Source organism: Botryllus schlosseri, chromosome 1 (genome assembly GCF_051294905.1).
Source record: "Botryllus schlosseri isolate E-star chromosome 1, Bs_hap1, whole genome shotgun sequence".
Lineage (NCBI taxonomy): Eukaryota > Metazoa > Chordata > Ascidiacea > Stolidobranchia > Styelidae > Botryllus > Botryllus schlosseri.
Window position 1 is genome coordinate 22,805,882 of NC_137236.1, and position 21,040 is coordinate 22,826,921.

The 21,040-nt window shown below is 40.4% G+C and overlaps 1 protein-coding gene and 1 long non-coding RNA gene across 2 annotated transcripts in view; one reads left to right on the forward strand and one right to left on the reverse strand.

The window, feature by feature from the left end:
• The window catches only part of LOC145434565 (uncharacterized), a 124,381-nt gene that overhangs the window by 10,660 nt on the left and 92,681 nt on the right, over nt 1-21,040 (forward strand). The window lies entirely within an intron of this gene.
• The window catches only part of LOC145434161 (N-acetyllactosaminide beta-1,6-N-acetylglucosaminyl-transferase-like), a 32,873-nt gene that overhangs the window by 8,125 nt on the left and 3,708 nt on the right, over nt 1-21,040 (reverse strand). The window contains exons 2-4 of the mRNA XM_080311478.1: nt 18,931-19,294; nt 17,947-18,071; nt 14,747-15,075 (exon numbers count right to left, since the gene is read on the reverse strand). Coding sequence (XP_080167604.1) covers nt 14,747-15,075; nt 17,947-18,071; nt 18,931-19,294 — 818 coding nt within the window. The remainder of the gene's footprint in view (nt 1-14,746; nt 15,076-17,946; nt 18,072-18,930; nt 19,295-21,040) is intronic.

Below are 21,040 nucleotides of genomic sequence, written 5' to 3' on the forward strand. Positions count from 1 at the left end.
TAGCGATATCGATTTGAACCTCCAGAATAATTGTCATCATGTAACCAAACTAAGGAAAGTCGTTGTCAATTTGTATGATGTTCACTGATTGCATACTAGAACTATTTGTGCAACGCACACGATCAGAGAAATTTTCTTATTGTCATTCGTCGCAATATTCGGTCACTAAAATACGTTACTTGGATGTGATTGAATCGCCGGTAGTTAACTCGATAAATCAAACCCCTAAGAAATTTCACTCACTCATTAGATATTAAACAGTGTCGCCTAATCGGCGTGGGTCGCTTTTTATAAATACAAATCATACCTGGCCATCGCTGATAATTAACTCGGTAAATCAGAACCCTAAGAAATTTCACTCACTCGCTGGATATTAAACAGTGTCACCTAATCGGCGTAGATCGTTTTTCTAAATGTAAATCATATAGGCCCAGCAGAAAAAATGTTCACCCACTCGGAAATGAAACCAATGTGTTGGTCTCCATTCGATATTTTGTTTCGGTCAAATACTTTGCAATGAACACATTTGAGTGGTTGAGCTTTACATCATCAAGCTGTCGTTTGTAAATCAAGATTTCGGTAAACCTGTGAATGTATCGTTTAACTAACCGACATTTAGTGATTGGTGAACATACCAAACGATACACATCCACCTCGAAATACTCCGTTGATCGTAATTTCCATCATCGTAATAATCGAAGTACATTTGTGTCGAATTCGTAACAACCGACTTTTCTATGGCATGATAAATTTTTGACAAGTTATACTTAGAAGGTTGGTACATATCCCAAAAAATAATATACCATTCATATTGATACTGTTAACCGGTATTTTCACGCGAGTCGATTTTCAAACGAGTAAAATTTATTACATGAGTTTTTCCGCTTACTATATTTAAATGTAAACTCACCCATCTTTCAACAACAAACAACGATAAAAAAGTATGCAATCAAACACAACAAGTTTTACTTTTGTACGACACTAATTATTATTCCACACATGTCATTTCATACTAAGTGTATACGAAAGATATTCATGACACATGAAAATATTCGCTCATGCTACGAACATACGCAATGATTGGTGACGCTTTCAAACTGTTTCGATATCACAAGAACTTTATTGTCTGAATGGGTGTTCATGTATCTTAATAATCAAATAGTTCAACACAGAACTAGGACTAACAGAAACATCAGAGTTGTTTACACAAAAGTCTGTATGTGTACAGTATGCGAATACCATGTGTAAGTCCAGCACAATTGCGGTATCCATCCGAGTTTAGTTAACACAAATTTATTACAACGGAGCCACGTAAACTTTCGTGAAAGAAAAGCATACTCACTTCCAGAGGGTTATGTCAACGCCATAGCAGTAAATCAGCTACTCCAACAACAAAGTACATATGTTTTCTAGTCACGGTCCTTACATCTTTCACATAGATCAATCTACTTTGCTAACGAAAAGTGATGAGTCATCACATGATTGCCCTCACAACAAAACAGCTAGAAGATATTATCATACAAAAATATTCCTAACACTTCGCACACCAGTGACAAATCATACAACAAACATTTTTTGTGAGTCGAATTGTTGTTCAGTGTCAAGTCTACCTGTTGAAGCATACATTAAAACAACACAGTCACAATTCAATTAAAACCACGAATCTATTTTCATTCCGTCACAAACTGTCACATACAGAAAAATAAATTTTATTTTCCCAACACATACTTGTAACCAATCGCTTTCATTAAACACACAACTCCATAAAAGTATTTCCTTCCTACAACATAGACATTCCGATGTAGTCAAGAAATATTTTTAATAATCAAAATCATCGACTTCTGTTTACGGCGTTAGTGTGTGCATGTCATACATTAAGGTCCGTATTAAAATGCAAACGACACGACTGAATGTCAGGAGATAGAAGTCTATCGCATAGATTTACATGTGGTCTTCGCTACGGTTTCAAAAAACGAATCATCTCTTTTGCATTGATCGAGACCGAGCAAGTTAGTTAATGGCAATGATTGTGTTTGTCATATGTGAATAATAGGGTTACTGTCAAATCTACATACAACAACCTTCTGGCACTCATAATAGCAATTTCATTTTCTCCCTTCGTAATTGTATACTCACGACAAGTATATTGTACAACTCGACAGCTACGTTTAACAAGACCAACGACACTGAGCCCACGACGTTTACCTGTGTAAAATTACCACTTTCACTTGACAGTCCATCGTTTACCTGACTAAACATATCACTTTCCTTTGGAAATCTGACGTTTACCCAGAGTAAGAAACCATTTTCACTTGGAAATATATTTTTTCCCCGGGTAACAAACCTTTTTTCACTTGGAAATATATTTTTTCCCCGGGTAACAAACCTTTTTTCACTTGGAAATATATTTTTTCCCCGGGTAACAAACCTTTTTTCACTTGGAAATATATTTTTTCCCCGGGTAACAAACCTTTTTTCACTTGGAAATATATTTTTTCCCCGGGTAACAAACCTTTTTCGCTTGGAAATATATTTTTTCCCTGGGTTACAAACCTTTTTCACTTGGAAATATATTTTTTCTCTGATCAACAAACCATTTTCACTCGGTAGTCCGTCGTTTACCTGAGTAAAAATATCATTTTCACTTGGAAAAATACTTTTACCTAGAGTAACTAATCATTTTATTTTAGAAATATATTTTCTCCCTGGGTAACAAACTCTTTTCGTTTGGAAAACTATCATTTACCTGAGTACCAATACAGTTCTCACCTGGAAATCTATCTTTTACCTGGGTAACAATACCATTTTCATTTTGAAATCTGACAAACACACCTGACAATTTGATATTTTTGTATATTGTTACAACGGATAGCGACAAAATATACACCAACAACAACTCCAATACATTTGTGTAATCGCATATTCACTTGTGCTGATGCAACCCATCAAAATCATCGGTTACCCACATGCAATGTGCTGTTGTACATCGACGTTTATGTTTTTGGAAAATTGGACAATACGCTTCGATAGTTCTGTGATGGCCGGGCTCGTGCTTTGGATTTTCCAGAGTCAAAATGTCTGAATAAAACACCTCCTTGACGATGGTTGGTATGTGGATAACGGTGTTCGGAAAACGGTTGGATTTATGTCCCCCATCGCGATAACAATTCCAGGTCGAGTTTTCCCCCGCGTGTTTACTATATTGTGTCTTTATTGGTCATGTATGTCTCGACATTCAGTTTGAAATCGGAAACCCTGATAAAGTATGTAACCGGATCCGGATATCAACTCTGAATTGATAAACCAATGAACAATATTCAAAGTAAACATGTTACACCCTGTGTTTCGACGAAAAAATACCATCCAGACATACGTCGCGCTTGTTTGCCCACATCAGTATACGCGTAAATGGAGGTGTGTGACATTGCATGCAATGTGTTGGTATACAAACATCGATCCACAGACATTATCATAGCCGGTAGTTTTGATGTAGATCGAATGTCATCACACCCGATAACAATGTCATACCAATAAGCCACATTGCAATGACTCTGAGTCCACGCTATTACATCGATATTTCGGCCCCGTTCATTGATTTACTCGATGGTGTTATCGTGTTGTAACATTACAAGATAGTCATGGCCCTATCTCTGGACAGACCACCCAGACCAATTGGATACATCGGTCAATATCCATCGTGTTGTCGACACCGAAGTTCTCTGCTGCAGCGTTTGACCAAGGTGAACTATCAAATCACGGGTGCTCGAAATGATTGCGATCTGTTATTCACACGATACATGGATGTCACTACTCCCACATAACGACTCCAGATAAATATCGTGAACAGTGATTCTGCAAATCTTGGACTGATACTGTGATCCAATAAGGTGTGTTTCTGTGGAATGAAGACTGCAATCGTACACCACAATAGAACACTACCTCGCGATTTCACACGCGATCATAAAACACATCATCGTAAGGGTCCAGTTCATCCGGTGACATTTCGAAACGGTCGTCGCCACAAGAGATCGGTATCATTTTGAAACGACATCGTCACAAGTCTATTGACGTCGATTCTGTTGGTCATGTCAATCCGTTTCAGAATCAACCGTTTTTCAACTCCCCACACCATAGTGTTACGACACAGACAAGAAGCGTCGGTGGAAATAATAAAACACGGAAAGCACACTTTGGTGTTATTTGACATGGATTTTACACCCGACGAACCTTACATTCGAACGATGCATTGGAATGACGCTTGTATTATTGACGTAGAAGGAACAGAAATGTATCGATTTATTGGTTTCGTACATATCCAACAATAACCAGGGTATGTGATTGTGTGTGGTTCGCATATTTGACTGTGAACGCTTTATTGATATATGTTGTACAGCAGTGCTCTTCAACCGGGGTTGTCGTACACCCTAGGGTGTACCAGAATTTGCAAAGGGTGTACCACTCGGATGGGGTGTACAGGGGTGTACCAGATCCGAATTACAATGAGCCGATGGCTAGCTATCACAAAGGCAGGTTTATGGGCCAGTACAGGTTGACGCACAGGTTAATGAGCAGTATGGTACGATGTTATCTCAATTGTAATACTGTTCACCGCTTGATTGTGATGTCATAAGCAAAAACTTGATACGTGTTATCGGAGGTCGATATCGCGATATTCGTGTCCTGCCATCTGGGGACTTGTGCGTTGAATGTTCTAACAATAGTCAATTATCCAAATTATTGGCATGTGATAATCTGGGCGAGCCAGACAAACCGATAGAAATACGCGCAGAGATTTTCAAAGCCAGAACTCCAGAAGTGCGTGGAGTGATTAGCAATGTCCCACTCGACATGTCCGATGCCGAGATAAAAGATGCCCTAAGTAGTCAGCAGGTTACCTTCGTGAAACGTCTGAGCTATCGCGCTAAGGAAGGAATAGTACCTAGTCGGTCGGTCTTGCTGTGTTTCTCCTCGACCATCTTACCTGCAGTTGTTAACATCGGGTTTTTGCGTTTTCGAACGAGGGTTTACAATCCACCTCCGACCCGCTGTTTTAATTGCAACCGCTACGGGCACAGGTCTAAGCACTGTCGAAGTCGTCAGCGATGCTCGAAATGCGGCATGAATCACAGTAACAAAGAGTGCAAAAACCTTCCATATTGCGTGAACTGTGGCGCTGCGCATTCAGCCGCTTATGCAGGTTGTACTCGATTCCGACAAGAGGCGAAGATAAATTCTATAATGGTGAATGAGAGCGTTAACTATTGGGAAGCAAGACAGCTTCATCTTAAAAGACAAGCTCCACCTAATTGGCAGTCTGAAATCGTTTTTCCTTCACTAACATCTAGTCATGGAAACGCCACAAGATATTCATCAAACCCTCCAACAGTGCCTCGCAACCAGAGTTCGACACCGGCAGCAAGCATCCCTCCTAATTCCCCATTCCAAGATCGACCTAATACAGTGGATCCGCAAGAATTTGTTACAATCCCAACCATGACATTATTCACCTTCATAGCTGAAGTCATGAAAAATACACTTTTAGCTTTCTCGGAGGGAAAGCAACCACAAATTGAGGAAATCATTGCGAAGTCAGCCGGCGACCAACTGGGAATCCACATTCCGGTCATTGAAAATATCAAAAACTTTAGTAAGCCATGTGGGGACGAAGGAACATCCTCAGATTCCTCACGCATGAACGAGAAGACTCCAACCAGTGCTGCAAGTGCCACGCCCAGTGCGAGTTCCGATACACCAGAGTACCAGCCGTTCATTCCAACGCCCATGAGAGGTGTCGATCTAACAACTCCTCATACTACTTTGAAGCAGCATAGTACGCCATATCAGCCGAACCCTTCACCCTGATGCAATGGAATTGTCGAGGAATCTACCGCAAAATTCATGAGTTGAAACATTTTCTGGAGAGTACCTACCCTAACCCTGATGTCATTGCCCTCCAAGAAACCCACCTCGTCGCCAAATATACACCCAAGATACCGAATTATGTACTAGTTAGGAATGATCGTGACATACACGGCGGCGGTGTGTGCCTATTCATTAAAGCGGGGATATCTTTCAAAGAGACAATAATTGCGGATATCGAACCGATCGAACTCCAAATAGTCCACCTTGGAGGTATTACAATCGTCAACGCATATGTCCCTCCGAACAAGTCCATACCCAGATCGGTTTTTCGCAAGTCGTTCGCGAAATTCGACTCTCATGTGCTTATCGTTGGCGACCTCAACGCGCACCATCCGATGTGGGGAAGCAATCATCCGAACGTTTATGGTAGGCACATTTTATCTGTGATGGAGGACCTGGAACTAGTGATTATCAACACTGTCATCCCCACTCGTATCAGCTTATCGTCAACCAGTCTCGGCGCAACATCGCTACTTGATCTTACAATTGCGTCAAAAGATATTGCGCACAGAGTGCGAACAACAATCACGGACGAACTGTTTGGCAGTGATCACTATGTCATATTGAGCAGCCTCGACCTAGAAGTCAATATCCAAGATCAACATCATCCATCGTGGTCACTCCGTCGGGCCAAGTGGCCAGATTTCAAAAACATTTGCCATCAGCAATTCTCCGATCTTAGTAACGACGCCGGCCAATTGACGATCGAAGATATAACTAACGTCATATTCCAAGCCGCTAAGCACACCATTCCGCTTACGAAGGAATTCAGGAAAAGTAGTGTGCCTTGGTGGAATTATGGCTGTACGCGAGCTGTCCGGTTAAAACGGGCCTCTTATCAAAAAATGAAGCGATCCTTTAGCGTTGATGATGTTATCAAGTTCAAGCAACAACGAGCGCGTACGAGAAAAACGCTACTCGATGCAAAACGATCATATTGGGAGTCCTTTTGCAACAGCCTAAATCGCAATTCCAAATTGACGAAAGTCTGGCGCGTAATTCGTTCGATGTCTGGCTCGCGCTCGTGGAATCAAATAAACCAATTGGTCTCGAACGGCGCGCTTATCACAGACAATGCCAACATGGCAAACGCACTGGCTCGGCATTTCACGTCATCCAGTAGTGATGAAAATATAGACGTATTACACCGCCAACGTCGCTCCGATTTCTGCAGCGACACCATTCCCGCAGTCTTATCCGAAATTCCGAGCGATGACATAATGAACCTACCTTTCACCCGCTCAGAATTGTCTGATGTTTTGCGACTTAGGAAAAATACTGCGCCGGGCATTGATGGAATCTGCTCCGCAATGCTTCTAAACCTCAGTGACTATTGCGTCCAAAAACTTTTGGATACTATAAATAATTTGTGGGTTACGGGCCAGTGCCCAGCATCTTGGCGGCATTCAATTATTGTGCCTATTCTAAAATGTAGCAAACCCGCAAATAATCCCTCTTCTTATAGACCAATTTCTCTGACGAGCAACATCTGTAAGACAATGGAAAGGTTAATCAATAACAGACTAACTTGGTGGCTTGAACGGAATAGAATACTGCACCCACGCCAATGCGGCTTTCGACGCAAACGGTCTACTCGAGATTGCATAATGTCACTACACGACGATATCTATAAATCATTATTCAATGAAAGATTCGTTTTAGCGGTGTTCTTGGACTTTGAAAAGGCCTACGACATGGTTTGGCGAGACGGACTCGTACTTAAACTGCGGAAAATTGGCCTCACAGGAAACATACTGCGGTGGGTGCATTCATTCATTAATAACAGAACTTTTCAGGTTCGTCTCGGTAACACCTTATCAGACACGTTTGCGCTCGATAATGGTATTCCACAAGGAAGCGTGTTGTCTCCGACTTTGTTTGCAATCATGATTAATGACCTCCCTCACGACCTAACGACTAACATCAATGTATTTGCAGATGACGTATGCATTTGGGATATCGGACTAAACGCTTGTGATATAGCCTCAAACGTGCAAGCCTCGCTCAACTCCATTCAGGAGTGGTGCCACCATTGGGGTTTCAAAATTAACGCTCAAAAGTCGGCCGGTGTGTTGTTCACGAGAAAGCGCAAGTACCCTAACATCAATTTATTCATCGGACAGGTCCAATTGCGCTTAGAACGAGAGTTTAAATATTTAGGGATGACATTTGATGCAAAACTCAACTACGGTCCGCATTCGCGTATGGTAGTCGCAAAGTGCTCAAGACGGCTCAATGTATTAAGGGCATTGGCTGGTACTACCTGGGGTGCGTCTAAGTCTTGCCTTATGATCGTATACAAAACTTTGATAAGATCAGTGATGGAGTATGGTATTGAGGCGTATTTATTCTCACCAAAATACGTATTGAAAGCGCTACAGTTGCTTCAGAACAAAGCGCTGCGAATATGCAGTGGTGAAATGTCGAGTACGCCATCGTATGCATTACAGCACTAGTGTCATGAACTGCCTATGCGCTTGCGACATCTGCAAGCCTGCCTCGCCTATCGCTGCCACATTATGGCAATCGAAAACCACCCATGTACACCGCTAACAGAGCAGAGTTGGCATGAAATCTTTCCAGATTCGTTTCGATTCGAAACTTTTAATATGCTCACAAGGTTGAATGAGGGCATAAAAGACTTGAAAATAGCAGAATATAATCATTATCCCGACGCTCCATGGAATGAACAACCATGTTACACCGTCGATACGCACTTGCAATCGATCATATCCAACATACAGCACCCTGATATAATCGAATTTGAATCCAACCACTATATTCTGTCTACATACGGTTCTTATATACAAATATTTACGGATGGATCGAAAACGAAATTTAGATGTGGGGCAGGTTTCCACGTAAAAGGACTCGGAGTCGATTCCCGCATTGCCTTGGATGGGAATCTATCAGTTTTTTCAACAGAACTTATTGCGATCCTTAATAGCCTAAATTGGGCGCGTAGCGAGTGCCGAGACCAGTCAAACATAGCTATACTATCGGATAGTTTAAGTGCCATTATCGCTCTGCAATCTCGACAACGTGATAATCAGATTGTTTCCGATATAATTATGCTTTGCAGGAGCCTTTCTGGCCGTTCAATACGGGTCACCTTTATCTGGATTCCAGGACACAGGGGCGTTGGTCGAAACGAAGAGGCAGATCGGCTAGCAAAATCCGCAGCATCAGACGAAAGTCCTGACATCGCTCAGACCCACAGTCTAACTCCAAAAGAATGCAAACCCATCGTTATTGACTATTGCTGGAATAAGTGGAAGTCTGAACTAGTCAACGAAGACTCGCAATACCAAGATCTCATACGCAGTAATGCTGAATTTCGTGGAATTTCTTGTCTCTCACGTCGTGAGTCGTCGATCTTGATCCGACTCCAAACTGGTCATTGCGGGTTGAACGAACATCTACATAGGATCGGATGCCATGAAAATGGATTATGTGAACTGTGCGCACAGCCTGAATCAGTGGAACATTTCCTGCTAAAATGTCCGAGATACTCAACTAATAGACAATATATCATCGAAGCTGCAAGGAACCATGGCGTTAACATCGTATTATCAGAAATTCTTACCAGCCCTTTCACTGCAACGCCTATTATAGAATTTGCACTCCTTTCGAAACGAATAATTTAGAAGTCTTGTTCTAATCAAACTTTCGGCCTGGTGCACAAGGCCTCAGTAGCCGGGCACCAATAAAAAAACCCATACCAACCAACCAACCCATTCAGACAATAAAGTTCTTGTGATATCGAAACAGTTTGAAAGCGTCACCAATCATTGCGTATGTTCGTAGCATGAGCGAATATTTTCATGTGTCATGAATATCTTTCGTATACACTTAGTATGAAATGACATGTGTGGAATAATAATTAGTGTCGTACAAAAGTAAAACTTGTTGTGTTTGATTGCATACTTTTTTATCGTTGTTTGTTGTTGAAAGATGGGTGAGTTTACATTTAAATATAGTAAGCGGAAAAACTCATGTAATAAATTTTACTCGTTTGAAAATCGACTCGCGTGAAAATACCGGTTAACAGTATCAATATGAATGGTATATTATTTTTTGGGATATGTACCAACCTTCTAAGTATAACTTGTCAAAAATTTATCATGCCATAGAAAAGTCGGTTGTTACGAATTCGACACAAATGTACTTCGATTATTACGATGATGGAAATTACGATCAACGGAGTATTTCGAGGTGGATGTGTATCGTTTGGTATGTTCACCAATCACTAAATGTCGGTTAGTTAAACGATACATTCACAAGTTTACCGAAATCTTGATTTACAAACGACAGCTTGATGATGTAAAGCTCAACCACTCAAATGTGTTCATTGCAAAGTATTTGACCGAAACAAAATATCGAATGGAGACCAACACATTGGTTTCATTTCCGAGTGGGTGAACATTTTTTCTGCTGGACCTATATGATTTACATTTAGAAAAACGATCTACGCCGATTAGGTGACACTGTTTAATATCCAGCGAGTGAGTGAAATTTCTTAGGGTTCTGATTTACCGAGTTAATTATCAGCGATGGCCAGGTATGATTTGTATTTATAAAAAGCGACCCACGCCGATTAGGCGACACTGTTTAATATCTAATGAGTGAGTGAAATTTCTTAGGGGTTTGATTTATCGAGTTAACTACCGGCGATTCAATCACATCCAAGTAACGTATTTTAGTGACCGAATATTGCGACGAATGACAATAAGAAAATTTCTCTGATCGTGTGCGTTGCACAAATAGTTCTAGTATGCAATCAGTGAACATCATACAAATTGACAACGACTTTCCTTAGTTTGGTTACATGATGACAATTATTCTGGAGGTTCAAATCGATATCGCTACTATGAACAGCAATACAAACACATTTTTGTAGATTTCAGTGTAGCACATACTTCGATATTATTGTTATGGGATTTTGTATTAACCAAGACCAGTTGAATAGAATCGATCCAGTAAAGATACCTCTATTTACTTTTTTGATGATCAAAGTCTTAGAGTGTGACCTCGTAATGTTTTTACATTTCACGCATTTTCGACAGAGAGTGTGAACAGAGTTTACCACAGATTAAATGACACCGCCCCGGAGCCCAAAGTGATATTTTCGTACTGTGTGATGTGCGTATGTTTCAATTCGATGTCGCAGATTCCGACAATAAAGTATTGCACCGGTTGTTAATCAGCAAACGAAATTGTTGTTTCATCTTTAGTTTTGTTACTGGAAACAATTACATTTGTAAAATATTTTCTGATATCCGCGATACGCAGAGTGATATGTACCGAGGTGGAATAATTTCTTCAATCATGAACATTTCAGACACGCATAGTTTTACAACTCGATACGTTAATAACAACGGTACTGAAAAGATTGTTGTTGTCATAATAACCTTTACCACAACACCGGGTCTAATTAACACGAATAATTTAATGATCAAGTCATTATCAACTATTACATATGGTACATCAATGTGTCAATCCGTATGTTTACAGCATGATAACTTTCAATGTAACACCGGCGTTTGATCGTATAAGAAATGAATTCTTAACTACGTTGCTCGACCTTTCAAATGTCGTATATTCAAAACATATGTTAATCTAAAGTCGCGCACCAAGTAGTAATTACTTCATCCTACAGTTGAATAAAAAGATGTGTAGGGATATGAATACAACCGAACTTGTTATGGATTTTAGGTTTTAGTGATGGTATGGACTGGTGTATGCTTGGCTGTTTTTCATACTGATACTGTTTGAGTTGGTCGGGTAAGTTACAAACGGATTTACTTGACAATGTTTTTGTGGTTGACTCTTTGAATATGGTAAGATGGTAAGATGTCGAGCCGTAATACTATTTCCGTTCACTCGATTGCAACAAAAAATAACCTGATAGTTTGTTCAAGGCTTCGACAAATAGATTGAAATATTCCGATTTAACTCATCGCGTCACAAGTCGATCGCGGTATGCACAAGTGGTTGTCAAGTTAGAAATATTTACAACAGGTGCTATTTCATTGATTGATTCTATTGTGTGTAGTAACACAGTAAAATATCGCGATAGTATTCACTGAAACCCTATTTGATAAACGGAAAACTCAGTCGTGAATAGAGTTGTAAGTTTCAAGGATTGTTTCAAAGTACGATCTTGAAATGTGACTGGATCAAAGTTGGTAGTCATGTTTGTCAATATATTTCAATTCAGACTATGCCAAAGTCCTAATATTTCATTTGGGATTATCTGAATTTACTTTTAGTACATCCTGCAAATGGATTCGGATGCGGCACTATAACATTTTTGATAATAAGGACTCAAGGATTTTCAATCAACAATACCTGAATTTTTTGGTAATGATAGAGTTGTCAAATGATTAGTTGCGTGTTTTTGTTAAGAGTTTGATTTCATGTTGATAAAGACAATAACTGTATAATGTACATACTTGTGATTCTTGATTCTTGTAGAGTTATAGTTGGTATTGATTCTATAGGTGTGAAAACAGCGGCGCGGAATGTGCGAATAATTCGACGTGGCTGAAAGTCGGCGTCAGTAATATTCAGGTTACGGTCGAATCGAAAGATCACGTTAAAAAGATTTCTCAAAATAATTAGAATTGTATCGAATTAACACATTCAGATACGAATCAACTTGAGCTGTGTAGTAAGTTTCATTTCAAGTTAACAAATTGACACATCACTTGTATATTCGCATGATTCTTATCATACAACTAAAGTCAACCACGGTCCGAAGTGTCAAAACATATAGCGACCATCAGAAAGTGTCAAATTGATGGTTTACGAATCACCGTCTGCGACGACTCTGTGACAAACTAATTACGGAAATATTACCTTGTGAGCGATCGGTATGTCTGTAACACCAAATCATGAGCGATCGCTATGTCTGGAGCATTACCCTGTGAGCGGTCGTAGGATTTTAAAATTATTTCACACCTTTTTGAATAAGCGTTCACTTCACAAAGGATTAGGGTTAGAGCAGAAATAAGTGACAATTTGTCGCTATTCAAGTTACCGACACTGTGGTTCTGTTATTCGCTACTTATTAAATCTTACGAGTGAAATCAAGTTCTGTGACATACTGATTACCGAAATATTACATTGTCAACGATCGGCATGTATGTAACAGCGAGTCGTGAGCGCTGGTTATGCCTTAGGTATTATCTTGTGAGCGATCGCGGGATTTTACCAATATTTCGCACCTTTTTGGAGTGTTAGTTTGTGAACGCGGTTATTGTTGGTATTCGAATCGTCGTCAGTTTGTGAACGCGGATATTGTTGGTATTCGAATCTCCGTCTACGCCGGTTCTATGGCAAACTAATTACCAAAACATTATCATGCGGCTGATTCCTAGATTTATCCAACTATTTCACACCTTTTTACTGAAATTACGACAAGCAGCCCGCAGTCTATAAACGAAAGTACGAATCATCGCCGCACTCATAAGAATAACGATATATCATTGTCGCACTCACCGCAAACGTTGGGATTACTTCAAATTGGTCATATATAATAATTTGGGATATACACATTAACTAAGAACCAATCACGTGATCAATATACTTGATACATATTCAAAACCGTGCGAGAGATGCCTATACCCACAAGTACGACTTGCCAACACGAGTTTTCGAGGCACCGTGTGAGAGATGCCTATACCTGGAAGGGTCACCGTGTGAGAGATGCCTATACCTGAAAGTACGACTCACCAACACGAGTTTTCGAGGCACCGTGAGAGAGATGGCTATACCTAGAAGAGTCACCGTGTGAGAGATGGCTATACCTGAAAAGGTAACCATGTCACCACCAGTTTTCACGGCACCGTGTGAGCGATCCCTATACCGAAAAGGGTTACCGTGTGAGAGGGCCCATAAGACACAATGGCACCGTGCGAGCGGAAGGGGGGGGTCAAAAGGGTCACCGTGCCAACACGAGTTTCGCGGCACCGTGTGAGCGGGCCCTATACTACCCCATGCAAAAAACGTTAGTTCGCGACCGATCTACTACACTACTGGCGCGAAATGAACTGCCGCGGATGTGACATTCACAATTACTCGAATTACAAACAAGGTCATAGCTATCCACCTTCTTTATTGTGGTACCGGCAATAAATGTATGCGCGTGGCACAACGTCATGTTACCGCCGAATACTTTGAGAATTAAGAAGTCTATCAGAATTTAGATTTTCGGAATCAGCGTGACAGTTACATTCGTTTAATATCAGTTATAATAAATTAAAAGCTATTTACGATGAATTGCGTTGTCAATGGGGCCTTAGCTCTTGTTTCGAGCTTTATTTTCGAACGATGTGCACCAGTTTTTACATAGAAAATGTGGCATCGAATACCAAGTAGTGAGTTCGAATTAGTGCTACCATGACGTCACGAATGTTTAATTGTGACGTAACATTTGATTGGCTTGTATGGCTCTTTGAGAGTTAGAATGAAAAAAATAGGGTTAATATGGCTCTTCGGACAAAAAAAGGTTCCCGACCCCTGGCCTACATAAATGCTGATAGCAAATTTATGCTGACATAAGTTTTATCTTCTACTGTGAATCTTGAATCTTTTATTTGCGTTTATCTTCCGTTCTATACAAAATTAACAAATTCTCATGTGTAGTTTCGTAGTCTAGTCTGTTCGAATTGATTTATTTTTACTTTGAGCCCTCATACAAGCGGATGATATGTATTAGCATCCAGCCGTTCATAGCCAACTGCGCCCGACCCGACCTACGTTGATGGAAGGAAAGAAGGAATTTTTATATATTTATGGGCCGTGAGCAGTGTCAACTTACCGCGACAGTACTTGTCAGTACCCTTGTATTTCCACAGAATTGTTCGCGCGATATTTCTCCAGGAGATAGTCCTAGAAAACTGTGGGGACTTCGGGTAAAGATGCAAAGTGGCCCAAAAGTGTTCGTCCGGCGTTCTGGTGTAAGAGGTCCAATTCAGCAGCGCCCTGCCTTCGTCGCTATCCACGAGTGCCCATTGCAAAAAGTCACGCGTGAAAACCGCGTATGCAATATTCTTCGCGATTGTTACATTGTACGGGGGCGGTCCCAATATCTCTTTGGTCTGTTGTAGGACTTGCACGGTTTTATTTTCAACGGTTTCGTTTTTAAGTCTGTAAACGCAATCACGTAGCTGATTACCACCACGACGCGCAAATGATACTCGCAAATCTACAACTTGCAGCATTCCTAGCTACGTACATCATTGGACGTAAGAGATTTACGAAGCGTGTTATTATCTCGATAAGGATTCAATACTAGTCGACAAAACGTGTTCCCGATACATTCTGAATCCTGCTTCCGTTTTTATTGAACAATCTTGCTCAAGGCTTAGGCAGTGGTTCTCAACCTGGGGGGCGCGCCCCCTTTTGGAGGCGTGAAAGCATCGAAGGGGGGCGCGAAGAAGCGGTCAACTGAAAAAGATTTTCGCGCTCCGCGCGATTTACCTTAATTTCACGCGTGTTTCTCTATAAACAGACCGAATTTCATATTTGTAATTCTTTCATCAACACTCATAACCTTCCATGCCTTCAAACAATCTGTTGGGGTTGCTAGCATCCCGGTTTGATTTTGTGATACGACGATAAGGGGGGCGCGAAATTTTTCACTATCAAAAAGAGGGTCGTATCTAAAAAACGGTTGAGAACCACTGGCTTAGAGAATTGCGATTCACTTCTCAATCTTCTGATTCTAAAGCAGTGGTTCCTAACCCGTAGGAAATTCCCCACTGGTGGGGAATTCAATGGTTTTTCGTGGGGAATAGATGTAATTGTTAAACATTATCTACAGGATAGTCTACATATATACGGAGACACATGCGGCATTACCACGACCAGTTAAATCGAAAATTATAAATTTAAAGTGTCATTTCGGAGGAAACCTAAATGTCCTCTCTTTTGGGAATTTGTCCTCTTTTTCTCTGAAAACGACTTAAAGGTTCGTAAAATGCGACTCCGACGCGGCGAACATCGGATATTCCTAAAAAATCCGGACCCGCGTCCACGTGATGAATTTTTTTTAGTCAAGATAATACTATCGATCGAAAAAAATTTAAAATCATCAGTTTTCTTGAAGATTTCGGAATTTATGAAAATTGTCCTCTTTTTAGGATCTCAAAATATGGTAACCCTGTTTTAAAGGATATATAAGAGTTTTGGGTAGTGGGTAATGAAGGCTAGGAATAAATCTGAAGTAGGGAATGAAGACAAGAAGGTTGGGAACCACTGATCTAAAGCAAGTGAATATCAATTTGCGTTGCGGGCCGCATTGAAACTTTTACATCGGTTGGGGGCCCGACTCGTTCAATGATTTCATCACTGCGTTGTGGGGAATACAAGAAGTTTAAGCGTAAACGCATACATTGGATTTTGTTTCAATATTAATAATCGAAACTCAGATTTCTCTAGTGGCCGGAAGCTTTTGATTTAGAACCAATACAGCAGTGTAACCAATGCCAACTACTCTTTGGTCCATTTTCCAATAAAACAATTGTTTGTGTGTTCGGTTTTTACCTCCTAGAACAGTGATTCGCAACCTGGGAGGCGTGAAAGCATGTGAAGTGGGTGCGACGAAGCGGTCAACTGAAAAAAAATTACGTGCCATGCGCGATGTACTTCCAATTCACGCGTATTTCTCTATATATAGACCGAGTTTCATATTTTTTTAATTCTCTCATCAACAGTCATATTCTTCCATGCCATCAAACAATCTGTTGACGTTGCTAGATTCCCGGTTGGATTCTGTGATATGACGATAAGGGGGGCGCGAAACTTTTCACCATCATAAAGGGGGGCGTGTCTAAAAAAAGGTTGGGAACCCCTGTTCTAGAAATTGTGTGTCAATGCCACCAACTTGTTCCTAATAGTGAATATTAGGTGAAATACAACTCCGCTGTCTGATGGTTTTAATGTGGCCTATGAGAACACTTGACATTTGCAGCATTGGGGGATCGTTTAATGCAGTGGTTCCCAACCTTTTCCCACCCACGTACCATTTCGAGGTTTTAGGCAGTGCTCGGGTACCATCTACATCCACCATTTATGATGTCATAATCCCGTACTTGACCTATGCGAGGTGTAATAACAAATTCTATTAAACTAGGCATTATCGTCCAGGGTGGATCGGATGCATGGAATTGTTTTTTCACCACCAGTCACTAGTAGAACAACATACTTAAAAAACAACAAACAGCAACAGTCAATTTGGCGATGGCTGCAATTGTTTATTTTCCACTAAAGCTGGTCGGTGCGTGGCATACGTTTGCTCACAGTATAGGACACTATGCTCACAGCGCATCGAAAGTCATGGATGGGCGCAACAAGTCTGTTTCGTTTCTTCGACGTACCTTACCACCTCGACGACGACAACGGCTTCAAAAAAACTCAAAATCAACCCAAACTGAAGTAATAACTCCCTTCAGTCGAAAAACAACATAATCTACTCGCGTACCACCTGAAAGACCTTCGCGTACCGCTAGGTGATGCGTACCACAGGTTGGGAACCACTGGTTTAATGAAAGTATTGCGTAATAAAACTCTCAACATTTGATAGAAAATTGTTGGATAGCACAAGAATTTCTTCATTTACTTATAGAATTGCTTTGTTTCTGGCGTCCCAGATTCGGCCCGCGGGATGTATGTTTAACACCCCCAATAAAAAGGCATGGCTTTATCCGTAATGACTGGTTCCAAACGTACGCCGTACAATGACATCCGAGTCGATTTAGAAGCAGTGATCTCTATCGCCCATCCCTAGTAACTACGGCAAGACGCTTCATTTCACTTTTGTAACTGATATATCCTTCGAGGTTTCAATGTATTTAAACAGTAAGCATTCCAGTTCATCGGTTAGTCCCCGTCATTGTGATCGATCTGTTATTTTTAAAATAAACTGATATTCAATATGAATTTGATATATACCTCGTCAGTTTATAGGGATTTTCGTATATAAAGATGCAATTGTTGAACATGGCAAGCTAAACTCACACGTGGATGTACTTCACCCTATTCACAGCGACTTCGTTCAGTTCCGTTGTGCCAGACAAGCACATACGACCGTCCATTGATTTAAGTTGATTTACGATCTCCAAATTTGTTCTTGTGGGATAGTCCTGTTCCAAGCGAATATAAATCTTCCGTCAACAATAAACGTAATTGACGTCGATTACGTAATATGAAAAACACTGTTCGAAGATAGTTGAGCCATATATCTGACTCGTGTGTCACAAAACAGGACATTTTGATTACAGTACAACTGTGCTATGCAAACAGACGCTTTCCAACCCGCTTTCGTCATTGGTGACTGACCCGAGTGATAATTGTTAAGTACAAATATAGCCCGATGAGAGATTTCTGTTCCATTAACGATTTATACTGAAATGCTATCATCTGTTATTATATCACAGCTCAAAAATTCTACGTGCGCATCTGACTCAATACCACACGGCATCTGAGCATGTGACTTGAACCTAGGATTATGGCTGGCCTACGCCGGATAGGCTAGTTTTGGGACATGAAAGTCAAGCTGTCGCATTCAACTGCTTTTCTTCATTCTGTCGACATTAGTCAATGTCACGTCAATATGTGGCGGTATTCACCGATGCGGATTAAATGCAACATATATGCAATAGGTATGCGCTGTAGATTCAGCCTAACGCCTGATATACGCGGTACATGGCTATATGGACCCACGTCCCACATGCGTCACTTGAGCATTTGGGTTGGAATTAGGATTAGGTCATGGAGACAGTTTCTATTATAGGGTAACGATTGGTAAAGCTCACTGTAAGGGGAAAAGTTTGGGCTGGCTTGTGATTCAGGATAGTTAGAGGGTCATAAAGTCACGTGCAGAAGTGTAGCACGGGAAACCGTTGGTTTTGATTAAGGCACCCTCTTGTGTCGGGCAATGGATACAAACGTTGCAATATTCATTCAGTTAAGCTATGACTACAACTATAACGCGCTGCTCACCTGGCCGCTTAAGTTTATCAGGTATTTCCAATTGTACATATTGATTGGTAAGCTAAGCAAGTCTTCCATGCAGGTAATCTCCGCCTTGAGTCGACTAAAAGACGCATAAACCACCGACTCTCTTTTGGAAGACTCGAAAACATTGGGGAAGCATTCCGACATCAGTTTGATTCCTTCAATCATAGCTTTTGGAGATTTTGCGTCGACATGAATACAATATATGTGCTGGGTTCGGTAGATTGTACTCAGCAGCGAAGCTACTTGATGGAGATCTTTATGTATGAGGATGGTAAATGCGATTGAAAACCGCAATTCATCTGCTGTTGAATACGTATCTTCATGCGTTTTACTGTAGAAGTGGTATCTGCGAAAAATTTCTATAATATTTACCCGCTATGTAATATAGGGCAGCAGTTCTCAGCCACAGGTCCGCGGTGACGTTCCTATTACATTGAAATTTGATATCTCAATTGAAAAATACAAATATTTGGACGCTTAACATTTATTGAGAGAAATTAAACTTCAAATCTATATTCCATTTAAAAATCTGAATGATGTCATGCATGATGTCTGAATATAGAGTTCGTGGTTCAGCCTACTTAAGACTTGGCCTGTAGCCCTTTACGACACAATGATGCAGGTGTTGTACGAAACTGCTTGAAAGTGTATGATCTTAATGGCTACTCCAAGTTGTTTCGACGCCTTCCTATCTTATCATTGTATCGCAGTCTTGTGATGATTTGAAACGATGAAAATATTAATAAACCTGATTGATAAGACCAGTTACATGTGAGAGCCAAGAATACTTTCGAACGAAGGTCGTTGATTTTCAACAGAACAATTTAGCGACATTTTGGCAGTGTAATTATAGAAGCTAGCAAAAACCGAAGTCGCAGTAGCTGAGTATAATGCGATATACAAATCATTAGAACAACTTCGAAATTCGTAGAAAATTCTGCCCCGGTGAAGATTTTGCGGCTGTTCATTTCTTGGGACAAACCTTGGTTGTATTTACTGTTAGGGAGAATGGAATTTTCGCATACACCTCATCATTTTTACTACTAGGCCTACTGCATCAAATGTGCATAATATTAGCATGGGACCTATAAATCGAATATCTTTTTATTACGAACACTGCGCCCCCCAGTCACTATCAAATTTGGACTTCGGTTTCACAATGATCCGAATAAAATTCCTATAATGGATAAGGACTTGAATATGAAACTAAAATAAAGTCCCCTGAGATATTTCGATTCAAAACGTTAAATCTGTTTTCCATGCCTATCAGCCCAAGCCAGTCGAAATAAAATTAACGTGAGAGGCACAGCCTACGCGACAATAAAAATCTTTCATTCTCAATATAGTCAATGACTAAATTAAAACCGCGACACTGGACACTGTTAACGAAATTGGGTATTTCGCTGATTTCCATCAGAGCTTTGGATGCAAATCAGGCAAATTGGCACTGATTCGTATTGAGATATATTCCAGGGTTGGAGTATGTTCTGTGTCCGTGTAACATCCTAAGAAAGTAGTTGGAATATAATATTATTGATATATTTTAAATCACAGTTGTTTTTTTGTTCGATTTTCGCTTGTAAGCTATTTAGTGCAGTTCCTCGAAAAGTTCCGACAATGGTCTGGCATAATATGTTCAATTGTTCTCTCATCTGCGCTGATATCTTTCTTTTGTGTTCTGATGTCTTGATAGAACCTCTACCCTTGCTAATAAACAAGATGATCAATAAATATATCAAGATGACTGAACTTTTATGCCACGTTTGTGCTCAAGTTTTCGATATGCAGATACGAATTTTCGGATCTACTGTTTGTAGTTGGATGCTTTGTGATCATCTAAAAAGTTATATTTACTACATCTTAGGGGAAATTACATGCAGTGAACTCCTTCCTAATCTGAAATTGGGATCTTTCATCGGTATTCGAATATACCAGATACCAGTGTTGGGATCAAGTCACCACCTTCGAGTCACGAGTCATTTCGAGTCATTGCACATTTTGACTCGAGTCAAGTCAAGTCAATCGATTTTCGAAGGTGACTCGAGTCAAGTCAAGTCACTCGATTTTTGGAGGTGACTCGAGTCAAGTCGAG